The sequence below is a fragment of the Molothrus aeneus genome, chromosome 16 (genome assembly GCF_037042795.1).
Source record: "Molothrus aeneus isolate 106 chromosome 16, BPBGC_Maene_1.0, whole genome shotgun sequence".
NCBI classification, from domain to species: domain Eukaryota; kingdom Metazoa; phylum Chordata; class Aves; order Passeriformes; family Icteridae; genus Molothrus; species Molothrus aeneus.
The window spans coordinates 10,973,936-10,997,089 of NC_089661.1; the positions used below are offsets into that span (position 1 = coordinate 10,973,936).

General features: G+C 46.3%; 2 protein-coding genes and 1 long non-coding RNA gene across 4 annotated transcripts; 1 reads left to right on the forward strand and 2 right to left on the reverse strand.

Annotated features, from left to right (window-relative positions):
* Positions 1-5,323: 5,323 nt before the first annotated feature.
* On the reverse strand, positions 5,324-8,505 carry COX19 (cytochrome c oxidase assembly factor COX19). The gene is made up of 3 exons (XM_066561129.1): positions 8,313-8,505; positions 7,541-7,652; positions 5,324-6,194 (listed from the first exon to the last, which is right to left on the reverse strand). Exons 1-3 carry the CDS (start codon positions 8,392-8,394, stop codon positions 6,107-6,109), a joined length of 282 nt encoding a protein of 93 aa, XP_066417226.1. The 5' UTR covers positions 8,395-8,505; the 3' UTR covers positions 5,324-6,106.
* A 1,403-nt stretch (positions 8,506-9,908) lies between these two features.
* Positions 9,909-18,562, reverse strand: LOC136563474 (uncharacterized). Its single transcript, XR_010784626.1, has 5 exons — positions 18,453-18,562; positions 18,069-18,179; positions 15,713-15,924; positions 15,151-15,388; positions 9,909-11,876 (listed from the first exon to the last, which is right to left on the reverse strand). It is a non-coding gene; the product is annotated as an uncharacterized lncRNA (long non-coding RNA).
* LOC136563472 (cytochrome P450 2K4-like) lies at positions 15,686-22,238 on the forward strand. Of its 2 annotated transcripts, none has more exons than XM_066560869.1 (9): positions 15,686-15,883; positions 18,077-18,239; positions 18,404-18,553; positions 18,838-18,998; positions 19,440-19,613; positions 20,168-20,309; positions 20,856-21,043; positions 21,531-21,672; positions 22,051-22,238. In XM_066560869.1, the coding sequence occupies exons 1-9, from the start codon at positions 15,686-15,688 to the stop codon at positions 22,236-22,238; spliced, it is 1,506 nt and encodes a 501-aa protein (XP_066416966.1). The 2 variants fall into 2 exon arrangements, with proteins under 2 accessions (XP_066416966.1, XP_066416967.1); XM_066560870.1 differs by having other exon boundaries at positions 20,171-20,309.
* The last annotated feature ends 916 nt before the right edge of the window (positions 22,239-23,154 follow it).

Consider the following 23,154-nt stretch of genomic DNA (forward strand, 5'->3'; position numbering starts at 1 on the left):
TGCTAAAAGGATGGAGGTAGATGTTCCAGACTCGCTCTCATTTTTCACCTACCTGGTTCTTTTTCAGCAGCCAGTGAACTCAGCATCTCTGTTTGACCAGAACTTGCACCTCCTGCCAGCACAGCCCTGCAGTGACCCAGTTCCTGTAACATCTCTGTGCTGCCCATGCACAGCCTGAGCATCTCCCCTCACACAAGGGGAGAGATGTTCCCCCCCACGCTGAATCCTGGTTGTTGGCAGCGCACAGTCCAGCCCCTCTTTTCCACCCAAACTGCAGCACAGTTTGGGGCTGGGGGAAACAAAACTAAACCCCACAGCCCAGCCACCTGCAGCACCCCAGGGATGTCTGTGCACACAGACTGGTCACTCCTCTGCTCTGCCACACAGATCCTGCTCTGGGATTGGGCATGGACACACTGCACCTCCACCTCTGGATCAGACAGGCATTGGAAAGCACAGAGAAGATTTGTGCTGCCTTAGCAACCACTCTGAGCATGCACACGGACACAGGAGATGTGCCAAACAACAGCACAGCCCAGAGCCTGTGCTCTGTATGGGCTGGGTGAGGACAAGGCTAAAGACAACCTGCTTAACCCAGGGCTTGAAGTCAGCACAACTTAACTCCTACCCCCACACTAAAGAGCAGAAGCCAAGGGAGGCAACCTCAGCCCCCAGCAAGGAGCCAGCCTCATTACACCCCTGGGATTTCCTGCTTGGTGCTTGCTCATGGGACCATGAAGACTCATTTATCAGTGGGGGGTTTGTTCCTGCCTGGTTCAGCATCCTGAGTCACCAGCAATGCTCTCAGCATTGATCTGATCTGCAGCTTCTCTGCAATCCTGAGTGGCAGAGGGAATATTTTTCCCCATCTGGGTGTGCCTGCCCAAAACCTGACTTCCTCAGTGGGGTGAAATGCCTTTCCATCCAGCCAGCCCTGCTGCCTGGGGCTGTCAGTGCAGCTCAGGAGAAGAGCCCTGGCTAGACTGGCAGCAGATGGCTGCAGCACACAGCATCACATCACACCCTCAGGGCCATCCTGGTGTCCCAGATTCAGTAGTGCCATCATTCTCCTGCCTTGCCCACTAAGGAGAGGTGCTCCCAAACCCAGCTGAAAAGCAGAGCATGGTTTAATAACAGAGAAATGTAAATTGAGAGACACAACAGGGCCTGACTCCCTCGCAGAGCACCCCCTCCCAGGCTTCTGCCTTGCTCCCCTTGCTCAGCAGCTCTGCAAGCAGGATCAAAACTGGCTGTGTGAGCAGGTTCTTGCTGAGCAGGGCTTGCTAGCAGCAACAAAACTAGAAATCCTCCAGAAATCAGAGCTGTCATCTCCCCTAAGTTTACTGTAATAGGCAAAGGACTCAGCTGCCCAAAGGGGCTGCAAAAGCACCCCCACCACCTGCTTTTTAAAGCCATCAAGGTGAAGTGAAAAGCCTGGGTCTTTCTGTCTCCTTGCTTTCTTCACCCCCCTGCTCTTTCTTTGCCAGGCTGCTTTCCACCACTGCTCCCATCTGAGTTTACCATAATTCACAAGGGCCTGGGCAGAAAAGCATCCACAATACAAGGTGGTTGATGGTGTTGCTCATTGCAGGACACGTGGCCAGATGGACCCAACATCCCTCCCACAGCAGTGGGAACCTACCTCACCCTGTGTGGGAAGGGCTGCTTGTGCAGGCATCCCTCTGCAGGTGGGGAGATGTGGGACACCAAGGGCTGGATTGAGCCCACCAGATCTGATCAGCTGAGCTGTTTTACCTCACAGAGAACGTGGCCTTTGTTGGGCTCATGGTGAGTGCCAGCCAAGCCCAGCAGGAGACAGCAAGCATAGATTGATGCACCTGCTAATGCAAATCCCAAAATCTCCTGGATAATGAGAGAGAGCACAAGCATCAGAACCTCTAGGGAGAGGCCATAAAAACCTATCCCTGTATCATCATCAGTTCCAGGAAACAAAAAATGGATCAAGGTCTATCAAGTCCCCTGCACACACTCATTGGACTTCTAGGTGACTTTCTATGAAGCTCCTATTTTGAGCAGTGATCAATTATGCATTTCAAGCCATATGGCACCTTCATTCCAGAAGGAAGGCATTTTGTCTTGAAATCTGTAAGCTAGAAAATCTGCTGCATCCTGACAAAAATGTGACATTGCCAGTTACTCACAGAAGCAGATCATTAAGAAAAAGAAAATTAAAACAGGGTAAGTTTAACCAGATGTCCAGTTTTCATTGAAATACCCTTGAAAAGGAAATATACCCTTGTATGTGCACTTCCAGTCTTTTTTAAAATTCATCTGAGTCAGAGCTTTGATTTTTGTGGGAAACTTGATACAATATACAACATTCCCAATTTAGCAGAAGGATCTCTTCCAGCATGGATCTCCTCCAGGCACAAAAGCACTGAAGTCCTCTGGATAGATATGCTACCAGACATGACAGCAGTCCTGCACACTAGCAGAAGTATCATTCCCATCCCAGGAATTATGGATGAGAAATGTAGAAAAATACTGCTCTCCAGTGGAGCCAGAACATCCAAGGCACTTCTCAGAGCAGCAACAAGTGGTGCTCCAGACATTTTTTATATGGCAGCAGGCTGTTCCTTCTCTCATAGCCTCCTACAACCCAGGTTTCATTCCAGAGGATCAGTACAATGGTGCTGCCTCTCAGTTCTCTGCTTGGAGTGAGACAACAACAAAGTGAAAATTAAGAGGTGTTTTAGCTCGTTGCCCCTCACCTGGTTCAGCAAAGGCAGCAATAAGTAAAAGCTGTTTTGATTGCTGCCCCAAGGCAAACAATCACCAGCAACAATGTTCTGGCCCAAGGAAACCAAGCTGGTGAGCACTGAGCACAAGTGTAACACCCAGCCACAAGGAGCTCTTGGGCTTGAAGCCAGCAGGACAGACTGGGAGAATGCTCTGGGGAAGGACCAAGGTGAAGGTCAGCAGCCACACCCAGTGCTCTGAGTGCTCACAGCCCCAAACATTCACCCCTCGGCTGCTGGCAGCTGTGACCCCCCTGCTACGCCAGGTGTGTCCTTGCAGGTGGCAGATGCAGCAACAATCCCTCCTCAGCACTGAGGCACGGCCTCACTGAGCTCCTCCAAAGGACTTTGGACCGTGGCCCATTTCCAGAGCCAGCACAGGAGGCTCTCTTTGTGTAGGCTTTTCAGTGAAAGCACACCCAGAGCTCTGGGAATGTTTATTAAACCCTTTCTTCCTGGTTCTGCAGGTCACTGTAGTTGTTTGGAGAGATACACCTAGAGCTCAAGGTTTCCCAGGAAGAGGTAAGGATGGTTAACTTGCAGCAATGTTCTCTCTGTAAATAACTGCTGGGATCAAGGTTAAGCTCTTTGTGCTTGAGTGGATTTTAATCTGAGCAAAGAATGTGTGGGCAAAGCTCTGCTGATGCAGAGCCCTCCAGGGACTCCCTGGGACGGATCCCAAGCAGCTGGGTGCCTCATTAGGGTGTGAATGAGCCTTTGCTGCAGGAAAGCCACAGAAAAGACAATTGCACCTCCCTGGCTTATTGATTTCTGTTGCGATGGTAACAGCTCACATGGATCTTCAGTAACACAGTCACCACTTCCTCCTGCTTCGGGCTATCCCTTGCACACCTGTGCACTTACACCCAGGCTGGCGTCAGTCCCAGCTGATTCCCGATGCTCTGCCTGTCTCCAGGTTGCAGGATCTGTCAGCAGGTGGAGCCTCACGGCACGGGCAGCACCTGGCAGGCTCCTCATTGGAAGATTGATGCACTCCCAGAGCACAGCAGCTCATCAGCTCCGAACAGCTCCACCTAGAAATCAGTGGCCCTGACAAAGTGCCTCCCCTGGAGCACACACACCTCAGCCCAGCGTTTCCAGAACACACATTTTACAGAATACAGATTTTTCCCAGCGTGGTGACAGGCTCCTGGAGAGGTTCCTCCTCGACCTGGGCACAGGAAAGTTGGCTATGAACCTGTTTCCATTTGGTTTGTACCCCACTGTCAGTTTAAAGGAGTAAAACCTAGATGCCACCAGCAATACTAAAATAAAGAAGTTTCAAGTGGAAGGATTTAATTAATGATTTGTTTGTTGGCAGAAATTAATTGAAGAATATTCTGGGAACTCTCCCAGGTGAGTCCAGTGCTGCAGGGACTTGTCCCCCTGATCAAGCTGGGAAAACTTTGACCCCAGGTCTGGCACTAATGGCTTTTTTCCCAGCACTTCTCAGCTGCATCAGATCTCAATGTCTGATGTCCCCAGCAGCTCTGAGCTTCCCTTAAAGCTCCACTGAACACGTCCTTTTCTGAAGCCAATGCTTACAGCCAGGCCAGAAGTGCCTCTGCCTATTCCCTGAATTTTCAGCTCTCCACTCCCAGCTGTCCTGTCCTGCCACGAGGGCACAGCAGCTGACTCACTGCTGGGAAGCAGCATGAGCTGTGCCCATGGATCTGGACAGGATGAGGTGAGATCTCTGGGCTGGTGAAAGGTGCAAACCTCTCACCCCCACAGCCTTTTGAGGGTGGCAATCACTCAGCACCTCAAAAACTTTGTAACAACTCGGAGGACAGGGCTGGCATCAATGTCCCAGGGAAACACAGATGGAACTGGTGAAGGAACTGCTTGGCCAAAACAGCAGTGCAGAGTAACAGCCAAAAAACGAAACTGCCACTGGTAACAGCCCAGATTACTCCCCCACCACTGGTGGCTTCTTTCAGACCTACCAGGAATTCACTTTGCCTTATAATATTCAGGGAGCATAGAAGCATGAAATTTGATTTCTTTCTCCTGAAGATGCTGGAGATTATTTTAATTTCAACTTGGTATCACTAAAAGAAAGCTCTTATTCAGTGGTTTAATATAATGTCTTTTAGTATCTGTTGCAGCAATAGAATCTCTGCTTTCTTTCCTATAAATGTACTAATCTCACCAAAAGATATAATTTGAACAGTAGAATGAAGTGGAATAAAAATATTCAGCAGCAGGCAAATGTCCTTTTCAAACAGGAACCTGCTCTGAGCTATGTGCATTCTGTTCCATCAGATTAGACAGAGCAACAATTCAAATCTCAGCCCCAGTGATCAGTATGGAGAGCACAAAATGTTTTTTCACCCTTCCCTGGAATTTGGTATGAGCAGATGCACAGGAGAGAGGCAGAAACAAAAGCAGCCAGCAGGGGAGGTGAGATCAGTCAGAGAGGGGACACCAGATAAAGGGGGAAGCCTCAGGGAACTGCCTTGGCAGAGAGAGCCAGGTACACAGAGAAATGATCCACTGGGTTAAAAACAAAACCAAAAGCAGCAGGGATAACAAGGCAGAACACACAGTGGGAAACACATCCAGAAGATTTACACATTTATTGCCTGCTTGAAACACATTTCTAGGGGCTAGGAGGCCAAATTATTTCTGCTTGAACTCAACATTAGTTAAGAAAGACTTCAGCTGCATTAGAACATGCAAGAGAAATACCACTGTTCCCAGTTAAATTATGAAAAAATTAGGTGAACACTGCTGGCATGGTAAATAAAAGCAGAATCACTCCCTGACTGGTGTCTGGAACTAGAAACACTCTCCCAACAATGATGGAAGATGAAATGACTGAAAAAAAACACTGCCTCAAGTACCCCCACAGGACCCAATGTGTTCCATAGCAGGGTGAGACCACCCCAGGCATGGGGACTAATGCCAGTATTTTAAAAAAATCAATTTTAAAGTACAACAGCTTTATTTCCACCTGGCAAGTAACTGCTGTGAGCACATCAGTACTGCCCACAGAAGATTAATCAGTAGTTCAAGACCTACACAATAAAGGATTGTTTGGTTTGGGTTTTTGTCCTCTTAAAACAAGCCTTCACTGTTCTTACAGAGACAGGGAGAACACTTTGGCTGTAACTGTTTTGCCTCTAGAGAAATTAAAACAAAGAAGTTAAGAAATACTTGAGCAAAGCAGACAAAGGCAGTACTTTTGCTCATTTAAAGAAAAATCTTATTTTAGGACAATTAAACTTTGGAAAAAAGGTTCTTTCAGGAAACACTTCCTATTGCAATATGAACAAAATGTACAATATGTACTACATTCAGAGTTCCTGCTTTCCCTTCATGAGGGGCAAAGTTGTCTGTCTTCATCACGACTTCTTAGGTTTTTCTTCTGGTTTCTCATTTATCAGGTCTTTAAATCCCAATTTTTCCAGTGGTTCATTAGCCATAAGTTGCCTAAGTAGAAAAGAAGAAAACAACAAAACACATTTTAGAGAACACAGCCTCTCTCTTGGTTAGAGAACAGCAGCATTTTCTATTTCATTACTATTATGTGCCCTAAACAGATCCAAGACATCTATACAGAGTGCCTGCTGTTTGACAACACCTCAGAAAATTCAGTTTAAGGAAAGCAGAACTCAGCAATTATTTTTCCCCCTTATAGTGGTTTTCTAATTAAATGTGTTGTTTTCCCATTTTAGGTACTGAGTAAGAGTTACATAATAATAAAAAGAAATAATAAAAAGAAACTGGTTATTTTTAATTAACACATTGCATAAGAGCTTCCTAAAATTCTACCAATGCCATTTACACTTTCAAGCGAATCTGGTTTAGAACAGCCTTTGTGCTGCCACTAGACATTGCTGTAGTGATTTTCACACTAGTTTTTGATTTGCAATGTACTTTCCCTAGATACAGAGAAATATGTGCATTTTTCAAAGTTCCCTGACTCACCCTTGTACAGAAAGCATTGCAAAGCAATGCATGAATGGAAACATCCCTGGAAAACCAATCACCAACACTTTCTTCACCTGAACTGACTACAAAAACTTTTAACTTACCTGCTTTAAACATATTTCTAAGGAGCTAACAGGCCCAATTATTTCCACTTGAACCTAGCATTAATTAAGACTCAATTGCATTAATGTATGCAAGAAAAATACCACTGCTGTGATAATTCTTTGTTGAGTTACACACAACACTTGTAGGCATTTTGAACACTGTCAGCTCTTATTGAGCAGGCCATGCAGAGGGTGAGCAAAGTACAGGCTACAAGTTAAAAGTTTAACTTGTAACCACAGCTGAAAACAAAAATAAAAAGCTTCACACTGTCCACTGTGCAAGGTGGAAGCTGCCTGGGTCTCGAGTTGGGGTGTTGGCTCAGCAAGGAAGTAAATTAGCAGTGATCATTTACTGTGATCAGTGATTTGGTGACAGATGAAGAGGTGATCAGACATGCCACTTTACAAAACAGAGCTGCCACTGACTTTCTTTTACTAGCACATGGGCATGGCTGTGAAGATTTTGAAGGATTATGTTGTATGAACTTATTTGACCATTCTGCTCCTATTCATAAACAGCTACAAAACCTAAGGGATTTAGCTAACCAAATTACAATCTTGGCTACACCGTTTGATGGCTGGAGTTTTGCATCTTGGCGAAAAAAACTCTGTAAAATAGGGTGGATTATTCTAATAGCAATAATTGTAGTTTTGTAGTAATAATTGTAATTGGAGAAGGTGATGTGACCTTCTCCAGATGAGCACACAGGAGTTACTGTCCCCGCCGTGCCGGGCACTCGCCTGTCCATGCGGCACTCCAGGTAGGCCATGGCGCTCTGCCGGCACGCCGAGCTCTCGTAGCCGCTCTGCCGGAGGCACTCCATGAAACGCTCCTTGAAGGCGCTGCACTCCCCTGGAACACACACACAGAGCGAGGGCCCTGTAACACACACACACACACACACACACACACAGAGCGAGGGCCCTGTAACACACACACACACAAACACACAGAGACACACACACACACACACAGAGCGAGGGCCCTGTAACAAACACACACACACACAAACACACAGAGACACACACACACACACAGAGCGAGGGCCCTGTAACAAACACACACACACACACACACACACACACACACACACACACAGCGAGGGCCCTGTAACAAACACACACACACACACACACACACAGAGCGAGGGCCCTGTAACAAACACACACACACACACACACACACACACAGAGCGAGGGCCCTGTAACAAACACACACACACACACACACACACACACACACACACACACAGCGAGGGCCCTGCAACACACACACACACAAACACACAGAGACACACACACACACACAGAGCGAGGGCCCTGTAACAAACACACACACACACACACACACACACACACACACACAGAGCGAGGGCCCTGTAACACACACACACACACACACACACACACACACACACACTCCCACACACACACCGAGGGCCGCGCTACCGCCGCGCCCGGGGCCGGCCTGGGGCCCGCGGAGCAGGCCCGGCGCTAGGCCGCGCTACCGCACCGAAGTGATCCAGCGGGAACGCGCCCTTGTCCGGCGGCCGCGGCGTGAAGCTCTTGCTGCTGAAGTTCATGGCGGTGGACATGGCGGTGCCGGGAGTGGGGACGCGGCGGGCCCGGTCCCTGCGGTCACTCCCGGTCACTCGGCGCTCCCTCTCCCGCTCGTTCCCGCCGCCGGGGGGAGCCGCGCGCCGAGCGCATCGAGCGGGATCACGTGACCGCGGCCGCCCGCAGCGGGCGGGGCCGCGCGCCATGGAAACGGCGTGGGTGTTGCTATGGAAACCAGAGCGCTGTGCGCGTCGCCATGGAGACGGCGCCGGCCGCCATGTTGGGCCGGGCCCGGTGCGGGAGCGCCGCTGCGCCCGGGGCTCCCACAGCCTCTGCGAAATGAACCGATTCCTCCTCACAAACCCCGTGTCACCGTCCTCATTCCCCTCTGAACGCTCCCAGTGCAACTCCCCTCTGAATGCAACCCAGTTCTGGCTTGTCCTGCGCAGCGCTTTGGGGTCCCTGTGGGTCCCTCCTGGCTCAGGATGCTCTGGGATTCTGTGATTCTGTCATTCGTTCTTGTGAACGGCTGCTGTTGATGGTCGGGGGCTGCCGGCCTGTGGAGGGGCCCGGAAAAACGGTCTGTCCTTGGCATTTGTGCATTGGGACATGGAAGAGGAAAGAGCCAAACTTGGAGCCCGATGTCCCCAAATCACTTCACGCAGGATCCAGCCTTGTCCAATCTTTCCCTTTTCTGGGCAGGGCTGAGACCAGGCTCCTCCTTCCCTTCTGCCCCAAGAATAAATTCCTCACCTGTCCCTGCCGAGCTCTGGGTCCTGAGCTAAAAGTCCATTTTCTGGGCCCAGCTGTGGCTGGTGTGTGATCCCAGAGCCCTGGGGATGGCTCTGGCAGGAAGGCAGGATGAACTTCCACAGAAACCCAGCAGGATTCTGGATGGGCTGTCCCCATTCTGCTCAACCACCCATGTGGTTCCTCATCTCTCATCAATCCTCGTGGTTTAGGTTGTGCACAAACCCTAGGGACAGCACTGAGTTATTTTTATTTTATTTTATTACTCCTACAAGCACATGGGTTCCCATCATGTGGCATAAATGGTGGGAGACAGCAGTAAAACGAAGGGGGTGCTGGCAGAAGCTGGAGAAATGGTGAACTTCCAGATCCTCAAGATGTACAACAAACAAAAACACCCCTTTTGCCTGCAGGTTTACTGCTCAAACTCTGCAGATTCACAGTCTCCTTCTGAAAGGAGGATGAGAAATCGCTTTAATTTAACTCACCAAGTTAACCGTGGATTACACTGACGTTTTTTCTTCTTTGCCCATAGCTGCAATTGGTTTAAGACAGTATTTTATCTTTCTTAAGTTGATTTTCTTTTACTTAAATGACTGAGCTAAGCAGGAAGAATTCAAAGCCGGGAAAAAAAGAAATGAAATAGCTTCAATTTTTAAGGACAGCCATTATAGAAATATTAACTGCAGCTCCATTTAAAGTGTCTTTTGTTTATGCTTTGATTGCTTTCTTATTACAGTATTGAAATTGTAAATGGAAAATTACACCATGTTCTATTACATAAGCAACTGGTTTGCACAGCTTGAAATAGAAGGTTTTATTATTAGGTTTTCAGGGCTATGAACAATAGATGGGTTTTATTATACAGTAAATAGCACTTTTCCACTTGACTTTGTTATAACACTTAAAGGGAAAAGGGAGATGCTCCCCTTTCATAAATAAATGCAGCAAACTGTCTCCCAGATTTCAGACAACTGAGCAGCAGGGAAGTAACTTTGGTTTATCTGAACACATTTAACTGACGTGTCAAGGCACTTGATTTTAGCAAACTGCCCAAATTACATTCCTTCCTTTCTGTCACAGTGGCCAACTTGCTGATTTCCCATGTGATGAAGGAAGAAGGCAAAGGAAAAAGATGTGCAGAGACCCCCACAGTGGAATTATTCCCAGGCAGAGAGCACCAACCCCTTCCAGTTCTGTTTAACACCTTTACCAGGGATCTGGGTGATGGGATGGGGGGCACCCTCAGTAAGGTTGTAGAGGACACCCAGCTGGGTGTCAGTGTGGATATGAGGAAAATTCACTTCCCAAGCATTGCCACAGGCTGCCCAGGGCAGTGGTGGAGCTCCCATCCCTGGAGGTATTTAAAAGCCAGGTAGATGTGGCACTTGGGGACATGACTTAAGTGGCAGCACTGGGGGAACAGTTGGGCTCAATGATCTTAAAGGTCTTTTCCAACCTAAATCATTCTATGATTCTCTGCAAAGGCTACATCAACTTGGTATATTATGTCTTTTTTTTTTTTTTACCTATTCATTAACTCAGGGTTTTTCTTTGGAGTCTTAAATGATGTAGATACTCAAACTCAGGTCAGGTATCGTAGCAGGTGTTTGGTTATGATTACTTAATATTTTTATTGCAAATGCCAGTTGTACCTTCTAGAATTTCCTTTAAAGGTACAGGTTCTCATACAGTCTAATACACGTGCTCCAGCAACTTAGGATCAATTTTTCCCAAGGAGATCAAATAAAACCCCCATTAGATAATCATTGTGAAGGTAAAAACCTCATTTGTGGATTAAACTAACCAGTTCCAAAAGGACTAAACAAAAACAGAGCTACAAAGAGCAGTGCCACAAACTAAGAGAATTAAATGCTTTTCACATATTATCTTTCAAAGGAGCAAGAGACTTTGACTGCATCAGGGAAATCTGAAATAGCTGCTTCAGCAAAAGGGTGCTCATTGTACAAGAGAGATTAAATAATTCGTGGTGTTTCACAGTATCTTTAGCATGGAGTCCTGAGCCCTTGCCAAAAATTAAAATCCTTGAATTAGAAGATTTCCCAAACTAGGGAAGATCTTGGCTCTTCCCTTTTCAAGTTACACAGCTTGATAGACTAAAAAAGAAATAAAAATCCTTTGCTTGAATCAGACCTTTCATCATTAATTATGGACTGAAGTAACAATTAAAACTGTTCTTTTCCAGTGTTGTCAGGTAGTGCTGAAAACTCACTCCACAAGTGGTGTTTATCCATCAGCTGGACGAACATCTCCTCAGAAGGAGTTATTACACACTCACCATTACTTTTTGGAAGCACCAAATTGAGTAACACTTCAGAGAAGAACCTTTATTCATTTTACAGGCAGGGAAACATCCATGACTTCCATTATTTTCTCTCTGTCACCACGCTGCCTCCTCTAAGAGCCTGCAGACTCAAATTATCAGGTACTTAATTGGAAAATAATTTATTGACAAGCCATGAAAGGCTCGGAGTAAAGCACTAGGGGATTTCATAGCTTGACTTGGGATAGCTGTAGGAAATTAATGAGCTGAACAAGACCAAGCACATTCAGATGCTGGAATTTGTGCCCTTGAGATTGCTGTTCCCAGGCCAGGAGAGAACACACCTCAGAGAAACATCCTTCCAGGATCACTCATTGCTGCCTCACCTCCGCGAGCCGAGCACGCCGCCAGCTCTTACATAAGGCTCTTGCTCCATCACTGCCACAGGCTGTTGTAAACCATTTTTCTCCCTTTCAATTCAGGTTCCTAGACAAGCAAAAATGCAGAATATTGCCAGAATAGTCTGGGGAATGGGGATTTCTGTTGCAGATGATTAATGAAATATTATTGTTTTGCACTTACAGGGAAATTGTAGTTTCATGCCAATAAGGTCAGGGCCTTAATATGTTATGTGCTCCATATAGATGTACAGAGTGATAGCTCATTTTCTGTTATTACTGAGCCTCATCAGTTTAGAGAGGAATGTTGTAGAAATAGCAACTCTGCACTGAGAGGTGAAACAAACCTTGCTCATTGCAATTCTGGTCCATCTAAATCCACGTCTCCACCTGCACCAAGAGAGGGGCCCAAAAGGAAGATGTGGGACTCTCCTTCTGTACATATCAGCTAATCACCCTTCATGATATGCCTCAAATTTCTCTTGGATTAACACAATTTCTGCAATATGTTGTTGAGAGACAGAAGCCAGAGACCCAGAACAGAAAATCCTTGGAGCTGTGTTGAGGCATTTGATTTATCAGCTGTATTTTGAAAAATCATCTCTTCATAACCCAACCTACTCAATACTCACCTCCCAGTTCAGGCTGCCTTGACTTGGGGTAAATGTAGATCTGGAAGATCATGGTTCTAGCTACAATTACAAGGGATTTTACTGCAAATATTTTTGTAGATATGCATATTAAAAAGTACATTACCAGCACCAAAGCCAAGGATTTCCTATGTGTTTTCTCACTGGGTGAGACTCATGAAGGAATGGCATATATTCAGTCCAAGAAGGAGGCTTTTAAAAGCAACAAAGTTCCCAAGAATGGTAAATACTTAACATTTGGAAAATGATAGCATTTAAATCAAGAAATGTTAGTATATAAAATAAAGTGGGAAATACTCTCACCTTTGGCTCTGCACAGGGAAAATGCACTAATCTCATGCACAGATTTTATTTTTTTTCCTTGTCCTAATGACCAGACTCATCACATATAATCTTTCAACTCAGAACATGGAAAAAAAATCAACCCAAAAATCTCTTTTTTAAAAAAAAATTGCCATGAAATAAAGATTTTAAAAAATATTTTTTCAGAGTCTTTCTTCCCAGAGTAGATTTGCAGCCCACACTGATTTGACAGATGAATGAAAAGAAATTAAGGAATCATAAAAATGAGCAAAGTGAACAGCTGAGGTACTGATCACTACCCTGTAGTGATCCTGTAGAAACACAGATTTGCAGGGTGGGAAGAGGTGGGTGTAATCCAGTAAAACAATGCAATAGTGATGAAAAATTGAAAGAGGTCAGAGTCGGAAAGCTTTTGATTTCTTTTTGCACGGGCATTTGTCAAGGCAAGCAAAATCCATTAGTGAGGAGCAGCCTGAGTTTTAACACATCTGGGTCTTTAAAAATGTTAATGTTTAATAGGGTGTGCTCAGGCTTTAAATGTCCCTGATAACAATGCATGGGCTGATAGGCATCTCTGGGGGCTGTAAAGCAGTGGCAGAGCCTTGCAAGGCACACAGGCACTTGGTGCTCACTCTGCTGGTTTATGATGTTATCAGCAGTCATTGATTGAATTATGGCCTTATAACAATCCTTTCCCTGCATTATCCTACAGTTACTGTAGCTCTGTTCACCTGTGTGCCATGAGGAGGTGATGTGACCTTCTCCAGATGAGCACACAGGGTTACTGTGGTGTTTAAGTGCAGGCTCATTGTCCAGGAGGAACTGATGAGTGCCCTGAGCTGTGCCCACAAACTCTGCTCACTTGAAGGGAGTTCTGCCTTGGGCTGCTAGAAAGACAAAGATGTGAGCTGGGAGGAACGTTTTCCCCCAGTGCTGTGTGGGATCCTCAGCTGCAAGCCTGTGGCTGCAGGCTGTGTTCAGGATTGCACCCTGGAAGCTGAGGGGTGTGAGGAAGGAGTGGGGCTGAGGGCATCACATTTGGTCTATTCTAAAGCTGCAAAGATTCCCTCCCTCTGGAGAGCTCCTCCCTCCTTTCTCACAGGGCTTCAATCCAGCAGGCTGCAAGTCCATGGGCTCACTGCTTGAGGAAGGGTCTCACCATATACTGTCCCCACAGACTGAAGGCTTAGGGAAGGTGATTTTTCTTGCTCTGGCAGCAGTCAGCTCTGCTCCAACAGAGCTCTATGTAAACAGCAACAGATTTCCTCCTTTGGTACCCAACTGGCCCCATGCAGGGCTTTTTTCCTTCCCTCTTACTGCATATTATAAAGTCTCAGGAGTCCCAGTAGTCACACCATTTGCTCAGAGAAGAATCTGGCAGAACAGGATATTCTTGGAAATGTCTGGGAGAGGAGGGTGCAGGCCAAGACCTCTCAGCTGTGCAGCAAATCCTGAGATGGATGTGACCATCCAGTGCCCTCCTTTCTTTGCCCACTCTGCCTGGTCCTCTTCTGCACAGGGGAGTTCCCTCTTGTGAAAAACTCCTCTCCTGGTAACAAGCCTTGGAGAGCAGACTGATCTCCAGGCAGCTTTTTCATGTCAATCTAGTTAGAGTTTATTGATTCCCCTTGCCTTTGGCTAATGTACTTTTATTATTATTAATAAATAATCATCATTTTCCCATCAGTGTAGCCTGTACCTGGGAGCCTTGGAGAATTCTAGCAACAGAATTATTAAACTAATGATTTCTAAAGGGTTGAACAGCAGCACAGCCCAGTAATCTGCCAGAATCTGCAACTGGGGAGTAAAATATCCCCACTGGAGAATATGGGATAGAGCATCAAATCAGCCCCTTCCCCCAGAGCCACCATTTCTACAAGTGGCTTCCTGTTCTTGGTCACTTCTGCTTTGTTGTCACCCCCCAAGGATGCAGAGGGTGGGGGTGGCTCTTGGAGCTGTCACCTGGGCACGTGGGCTCTTGCTTGGGCTTGGGACATGACTCAGTACCTGCAGGGCCAGAACAGCTGCCATGTGCTCCTCCTGCCTGGCACCTCCATCCTCTGCCTGGCCAGCTGCAGCCTGATCCTGGCTCCTCCCAGGTTAACAGGATTCAGGATCTCTTTCCCAATCTAGGCAGGATTGCCTGCAGGGGACAGTTTCTCCTAGAGGATGGCATGCAGCTGTTCATAAACAGAGGGAGTCATCACCAGTTGCTGAGGCAGGCTTGGCCATCCAGGCACACAATTCTCTGGGCACTAAACTGCCCAATAGTGACTGACATTTTGGGATTGCTGGTAGGGGATTCTTGGGACAAAGACAGTAACAATGCTAGTAATAAAAACCACTGATTTGCTCAAGGAGGTGATTTTAGTGGGGTGGCAGGAAAGCAAAAAGAATCAGAGCTGTCACCTGTAAATAGATCTGCTCCTGTCAGCAATCCTGAATTAGCCCATCTTCATCCCACCATTCCAGCTTCTCCATGTCCTCCCCAAGGGCTTGCTTGCCAGGTACACCCTGGGCTGTGCATTGTTGTGGGCTTTCCCTCCTGTGCCCTGCTTCCTCCATTGCATCACCAGGGGTCCAGCTGAGTCCTGTGACCTGGCACAGTGACAGCATCCAGCATGGCTCCTGTCCTTGAGTTCTGACCCTGAAATCACATAGAGAACCACATGCCCATAACACAGATATTCACTGGAAAACAAACACCTCGTCCCAGTGTTGTAGGTGAAATAAGAGCTCTGGATTATGATAATCCATGGTTCAGAATAAAAGAGGGTGTTTCATCTGGCAGGAAAATGGAGTACATCTGGTCTGAGTGGATGTAAACAAGTCTGCAGAGCCCTTTTCTCTGTGTAAAGCCTCTTCCCCAGAAGGTGTGTTCAGGCAATGACAGAAGGGCTATAAAGGGACCCCAAGGTGCTCATACCCTCAGCTGCCTTTGGACATGGCTGTGCAGAGTCTCCTGCAGTACCTGGGCTCCAGCTCGCTGCTCTGTTTGGCAGCAGGGCTCTTTGCTCTCTTTTACTTTCTCTCCAGCTCCAAGAAATCAGTTTGCAATTTGCCCCCTGGGCCACGACCTCTTCCTCTGATTGGGAACCTGAACGTGGTGGACCTGAAAAAGCCGTTCCAGTCGCTGACAGAGGTAGGGGCTGAGCGAGCAGGCAGGGGCCAAATGTGCAATTCCTGCAATGAGAAATGCAGCTGGGGAAACAGAGATGTGGTTGTATTTGCTTTGTGTGGAGGGCAGCAATGAGATATGTGGCACACAGGCAGAACAACTTTACCTTCAGAGGTGCACACACACACACACACACACACACACACACACACACAAACTCTTGTATTTATATATATGAATATAAACCATACACTCCTTTCTTTATACACACTCAAGTGTAGACCTCCCACCCTTCACAATCTACTCCAAACTGTTGGCGTTTTGAGCCCTTCAAAGGCTGCAGGTAAAATACTTGAGTTGGGCCAGGCTGCTGCCATCAAGAGATGTCTCCCTGCCACCAGACCTCTAGGAAGGACGGGTGGATGGAAGGGATGGAGCAAGAAAAGGCATCATCCCCACAGCAGAGGGACAAACTTTTTTTCCAAAACTAATTACATCTCTGCAATGCACAGCAGAACTTTGCCTCCCCAGCCCTCCCCATGCACACACTGCCCAGGATGGTTGAGGACTCGATGCATGGATTTTACATGTCTAGCTAATCAAATTGCTTTTTCTTACACAGCTCCATGGATACTTATATTTCTAAAAGAGAGAGAGAAAAAAAAACCCCACTTAAATATTAAAAAGCCAGGGGCAATGTTTGTTTCAGAAAGTGTCTGCTGTGTTCCCACAGGGACCTGGAGACAATTCAGTGGGAATTCAGATTTTATCTGGTTGCTGTAGAGACAGTTGAGGTGCTGTGAGGGACCTGTTTCATGCCCTGTGTGTGTGCTGCTTACTGGACACTATGATGGGGGGAAGCTGGTCCCCAGAGAACTCCTTCAGCCCCTTGAGCCTGTGCAGTGGGAGGGCAGTGCAGACACTGCAATCCTCCTGTTAGCTGTGGAAGGAAGGGCACCCTGTGCTGCCAAAGCACAGAATTCCTACAGCAGGCACACAGTGCTCATCTGCCTTGATTTATGGGGCAGAGGGTTGTGTAGAGATCAGTTCTGATGGGCTTCTGGTTCTGAGCTCCTGGGTATGTTTGAGGATGTCAGTATGAAACTATTTATGAACTATTTTTGGCAGTACTGGGGGATTTCATGATACAAACGTCACGTGACAGCACCAGACTAATTTCCCATAATCTACCAAGAAGCTTTATTTGGGCTTTCAGGCCTGCCACATCCAATACTTGTGCTGCTGAGTAAAACCAGAGGGGCTGCCAAGAAGCACTAATGCAAGGAGATGGCCAAAGGAAGGCTCAGAGGCAGCTGTGATTCCCTGCCCCTGGCTCTGCCACATGCTCTGTGAGCTGCCAGGGATGGAAGAACCAGTGCTAATGTTATCTCCCAAGCTGTCTAACCACTGCTTGATGAAAACAAATTCAATTTGTCTGGTGTAATAACAGGAGCTGCTTCTAATCTGAAATTCAATTTGTGGAATCTATCTAATGCATAGAAAATGGTAAGCCAGGCACATCAGAAACAAGAAGACATTTGGAGGGGATGGCTTGTAGTGTGTTCAAATGAAGCCTAAAATACCAAGTGAATGATTAGCTTGTCAAAGCCACCTTTCAGGTTAACAGATGATTCATTTTTAATTTGCTATAAATGCCTACCACTCCTGTGACATTATCTACCAGAATATGCTTCCTAGTGGGATTCAAGTTTCTGGTGGCCAGCAAATAATTCCATAATGACTGCAACACTACCCACCTTGCCATAATTAGAGACAAGTGCTGTCCTGGAAGAAAGAGTTATTGTCTGGCCTTGTTTTTGCAGTGTTTGTGGCTTCAGCCTCAAAGGTGTGTGCATGCCTGCTTGCCTCAGGTCACCAGCACTACAACAAACAGGCCTGCCTGCAGCAGCATTCTCTAGCCAGCCTCCCAAGGTGGTATTGCTGGCCTGCTACTGCAGAACACCACAGGAATGCAGTGGCACTTTATTGACTCCCCTGATAGGAGCAGTGATAGCAGACACCTTGTTGTGCAAACAGGGTGCAAGCAGAGATGCTGGCAATCGATAGCTGCTGCTCACTGCTTGAATTACAGCAGCACCTGGAGACATCAGGCAGGGCTGGGAGGCTCCTTTTGGTCTAGAAACCACCTAGAGTGGCCAGTAGTAGTGTTTGAGTCCAGATCTGGCTTTGAATGAACATATTTATTTACCTTGACAGCTCTCCAAGATCTATGGCAGCGTCTTCACGGTGCATTTTGGACCCCGGAAGGTCGTGGTACTGGCTGGATATGAAACCATCAAGGATGCCCTATTAAATCATGCTGAAGAGTTTGGAGAGAGGGCAGAAATACCCATATTTAGAAAAATGACACAAGGAAATGGTAACTGACCTTTTGCTTGGATAAGTTTTGTCTTTGTTCATTCCATCCTCACAGCAGAGAGTACTGTCCTCTTACAGATCACTTCCTGTGATCTTAGGAGGCACCAGTGTGGAAGAAAATTTATGAACCACAGGTGCCATAAGGATGTTACACCTTTATTTTAGGCATAGCATTCAGCCATGGAGAGATGTGGAAAACTATGAGAAGATTTACCTTGTCCACACTGAGAGACTTTGGAATGGGAAAGAGAACCCTTGAGGTCCGAATCCTGGAGGAAGTAAATTCCCTTATCAAATATTTTGAATCCTATCATGGTGAGTGTCAAGTCTTTCATCCAGAGACAGAGAACAGGTCTAGCAGAACAATAAAGATTAATGAAAGTTTAACTCTGAGCAAATGGTATCTCGTGGTTAAAGTTCAGCATAAAGTGCATTAGGTTATTGAACCAAGGCCTTAAAACACTGAAACAAAATTCCCTGCTATGAATTCTGGGTGGGGAATGAATTTTCTTTGGGAGCTCAGGACTACATTTCCATAGGAAACCAGACTGAAACGAGCATAGTCATTTTGTCATTTGTTTTCATTGCTTGAAATACAGGGAAACCATTTGATACAAAAATGATACTCAACAATGCTGTATCCAATGTCATCTGCTCTATATTGTTTGGAGAGAGGTTTGAATATGATGATCCAGTATTTCTAACTTTGCTGAAGCTGATAAATCAAAATACTAAGCTGTTGGGCTCCCCTATGGTGCAGGTAAGAGCAAAATTTTATGGATTTTGGGGAATATCCAGTTTCAGCATTTGTTCTTCTGGCCTCCCACATATCTCTTCTTGAGAAAAAGAACATTATCAGCCAGTCAGCCTGTACAGAACACATCTGTGGTTCTGTATCTGCAATGCACAGATTCCCAGGCTCCTCCACTTTGTCAAACTTATTAGTAAAAATAAAAAATCCAAACTCTTCACAAAAGGAACAACTTTACCCTCTTTGAAGAGCAGAAGCACAATCCCAAACCTGCCTCCTTGAATTACAGAAGGAACATTCTATTTCTGCAGAAATCCAGAGCTCCTTGGACTGTAGAAGGGGGGAATTACAGCCTCAAATATCGGGGCATAGGACAAGAGACCAGCAGTGTGATTTGAGACACCAGTATTTGTTCAAAAATGCCAATTAACAGTAAAACTTGTCTTGCAGTTATATAACTTCTACCCATCCCTTGGATTTCTGTCTGGAGCTTCCAAGACTGTGCTACAAAATATCCTTGAATTGAATGCTTTTCTCCAGAAGCTCTTCCAGGAACACAAAGAGGAGCTTAATGAAAATGACTTAACAGGCTTTGTCGATGCCTTTCTGGTGAAGCAAAAACAGGTGCTTTAAAGCTGAGTCCCTTTAAAGCTGAGTGCCTTTCTGTTCCCTTCCCTTAGCTGTGACTTAGCTAGCCCTTAGGACTGGCCATCTGTCAGGGACTGGCTGTGAGTGGAAACAGAAGAAGTGCAGTGAGCAGAATATATCAAAGAATATATCACACACTGAGCTGTGCTGGATTCGCTCATGGCCCCACTGGAGCTGCTGGTTAAAGGGTTTCAGTTATTGAGATATCCCACGAGGGGGAAATAAATTCCCACTCAACACACATAAGGAGGAGATCATCCCAAACCTTCCTGCAAGAATGGTCCTGTGATGAACTGTGTTGCAGTAAATAAATTCTAATTCATTTGAATTTTTTCTAATATTTAGACTTGGGGGTTACACATATGCTTGGGGACAGAAAAATTCCACACAGCATAGGCCCTAATGCTAAAAGACTAAATATTCAGTTTTCCAGCACATATAAAGTCACAGAAGGCTAAAATGCAGATAAAAATGGTGGCAACGCAGTCACATATGGGTATTATTTGCTGTATTATCCCCATGTTTTGAAGGAGTCAAAGAAACCACACACTGCATTCAGCAATGGAAACCTGATGTTTTCAACCCTGGACCTCTTTGCTGCTGGGACTGAGACCACATCCACAACTGTGCGCTGGGGGCTACTGCTGATGATGAAATACCCAGAAATTCAGAGTAAGGAGGACACATCTCTTGTGCAATTTATTGTTGCATGCTTAAGGCTTTGGTTGTGGAAGGGAGTGGAACTCATTCACTGTTGCCTAGAGTAATTATTCTCAGTGCTCTGAGATAGCAAGCGTTGACTTTACAAAGGAATTTTATTCAGCTGGATTGCAATAAACCAGCCCAGCCAAGTGGGAGAGGCTGAGGAGCAGCCTACAGACACAGTAAAGCTCCCTCCTGGTAATTCACCTGCAGGCAATGGGCTTACGTCACTAAAGGTCCCCTCAGGAGCTGATTCTGATCTGGTTTCTGTTGGAGGTTATGGGGTAACAAAGGTGTGTAGTGAAAGTCAGGCATGAGATGGACTGTAGTGACTCCATTCAAGCTGCCTTAGCTCAACAACAAACCTGAAGGAACCCCACCATGCCCTGACTTACCCACTTCTGCCCTTCCCAGATATTTACAGCTTTCCCTTTTCCTCATCTCTGCCAAACTGGTAGCCATTTCAGTTGCAAGATGAGATTGTTATCAGCTTCTTAATCCTTTCCTCCCTCCAAGGAAAGATTCAGGAAGAAATGAACCATGTCATTGAACCAGGAGAGCTGCCTAAGTTGGAGGACAGGAAAAAAATGCCTTACACGGAAGCAGTAATACACGAAATACAAAGGTTTGCCAATATTGTCCCCATGGGCGTATCCAGATCGACTCCCAGAAATGTGAATTTCCGAGGCTACGTGATTCCTAAGGTGAGCTCTGAGGCTGGCAGCTTGGGCTGCACAGATTACTCACAGCTTTCTTTAAAGCAGATGAAGAAACACATAAATAACTAAAGACATGGTGATGCATGGTTTAATATGTGCTGTGACCCTTTGTCTTAGATCCAGGATAATTACTATAAACATACAATGGATTGTGGTCTGGTACAGTTGTTTGAATCATGATTAACCAGAGACTTAATTAAATCACTCTAGTTTGAATCTTTTATGTCAAATGTGGGACCTCTACCCCAGCACCTTTGTTGGAAGATCTGACTCTGTAAGAAAGGAATGTTTTGTGGTCCAAAAAATAAAACAGCAGTTACTGAAAACAGACAGAGCCACGATGGGGCAGAGAAACATTCCCCAGTTCTATCTGTCATGTCTTATTTGCCTCTTCACATTAGGAAAAAGAACACAGCCTGGCTTGTGTAAGGGAGTGATCTCCTGTTCCATGAGTTTCTTTGATCCCTTTCAGGGTACTGAGATTATTCCGCTGCTGACCTCTGCTCTGAATGATGAGTTACACTGGAAAACCCCGGATCAGTTCAACCCTTCCCATTTCCTTGATGCCAATGGGAATTTCATTAGGAGAGAAGCATTTATTCCATTCTCCATAGGTAAGAGGGGTGTGGGTGCAAGGCTAATGGCAGTTCTCCCTGGTTTCAGGAAAGTATGAAAGCCAGGGACACAGAACAGAGGGTAAAGGATTTCTGGTCATTTCTCATATCCACCATTGCTGTAGGTAACCACCTCTTCTTAGGGAGAGATGGGAGACATGGATTTACTCATAGTCACTGAACAATTTCATACATTTACAGACTTCTGTGTAGTTTGAGACCAAATCAGTAGCACTCGAATACACAGAGAGAAGGGAGGGAAAATCTCCTACCTCAGCAGCCTGCTCCTCCAGACTGTACCTCCTGTTTAGAAGGTCTCAGACATCAACACTAACAGTTACTGTGCTGACCATTAACTTCTCCCCTGGCTGTTTTCAGGGCGAAGGGCTTGCCTTGGTGAAGGACTGGCCAGAATGGAGCTGTTCCTCTTCTTTTCGGGCTTGCTCCGCAAATTTGTTTTCCAGCCTCCTCCAGGAGTGGAGAAGTCAGACCTGGATCTCACTGCTGATGTTGGCTTTACCTTGACTCCCATGCCTCACCTGATTTGTGCTGTGCCCTGTGAATGATCAAACAACACAGCATTAGAGTAGTGAACACTTCAAGCATTAAAGCAAATCTAGTTACAGTGGGGGAAAGCTGTCCCTGAGCTTTAGGGGAAAGAGAACACCAGGCACTGTTATTTTATTTTCTCTCATTCATGACATCCTCTCCAACAGCTCTTGCAATGTCTGTATAATGCAAACCCTTCAGACAGCTCTGAGTTCTGCTCTCAGAAACAGTGATTCATTCCTGGAACAGCACATCAGAGATGCTGTTTTCAGGGCAGTTTGAAAGAGTGAAACGCCTTCAGACCTCCTCTGTAGATGTAATCCATCAGAGCTCTCCCCTAGCAGCCTCTATGGGGAATTTCTCAGCCCAAAGTCCAAGCCCTAGAGCAGAGCTGATTATAAGTGGCCCAGCTGGAGACAAGAGACACTCAAAGGATCTGGAAATCTCCTCAGGATGGTTGCTCAGCTGAGCCTCAGACTGAGCTTCCATTGTGCCATACAACCTGCCTTATCTTTATTACAGAGTCCCAGACACAAGGGTGTAACACGGGCTGATGCCAAGACCCAGGCACGGGACAGTTATCAGAAAACATCTAAGTGCTTTGGGAAATGGGTTCTTTCCACCTCACACCAGGCACTTCATGCTGAACAGCCCATTTATGATGGGGCCAATTGAGCAGCTTTCTGCTTCCGCAGAAATGCCTAAGAAAGGCATTTCTACCACTCCCTCACCTCTCCTGGCTTCATGCTGGCTCTGGCACTTGTCCAATCCCTTATTGGGCCATCTTAGATCCCTAACCTGGCAGAAAATGAGCAGCCATGGCAAGGGAAGAGTTTCTGAATCAGCGTGAAGCGATACCAGCCTGGGGCAGGGCAGTGGAGCTGGGGCTGGGCAGGGACTGCCACACTCCAGCACAGAGCTGGGAGAGGCTCA

Bases quoted from the DNA above. Each gene is read 5' to 3' on its own strand.
- COX19 (XM_066561129.1), bottom strand. From the start codon at position 8,394: ATGTCCACCGCCATGAACTTCAGCAGCAAGAGCTTCACGCCGCGGCCG. The intron at 7,653-8,312 runs GTGCGGTAGCGC...TGTGTGTTCCAG, and splicing joins GTTCCCGCTGGATCACTTCG to GGGAGTGCAGCGCCTTCAAG. The intron at 6,195-7,540 runs GCGAGTGCCCGG...TTTTCTACTTAG, and splicing joins CTGGAGTGCCGCATGGACAG to GCAACTTATGGCTAATGAAC.
- LOC136563472 (XM_066560869.1), top strand. From the start codon at position 15,686: ATGGCTGTGCAGAGTCTCCTGCAGTACCTGGGCTCCAGCTCGCTGCTC. The intron at 18,999-19,439 runs GTAAGAGCAAAA...CTTGTCTTGCAG, and splicing joins TGGGCTCCCCTATGGTGCAG to TTATATAACTTCTACCCATC. The intron at 21,044-21,530 runs GTGAGCTCTGAG...GATCCCTTTCAG, and splicing joins GAGGCTACGTGATTCCTAAG to GGTACTGAGATTATTCCGCT.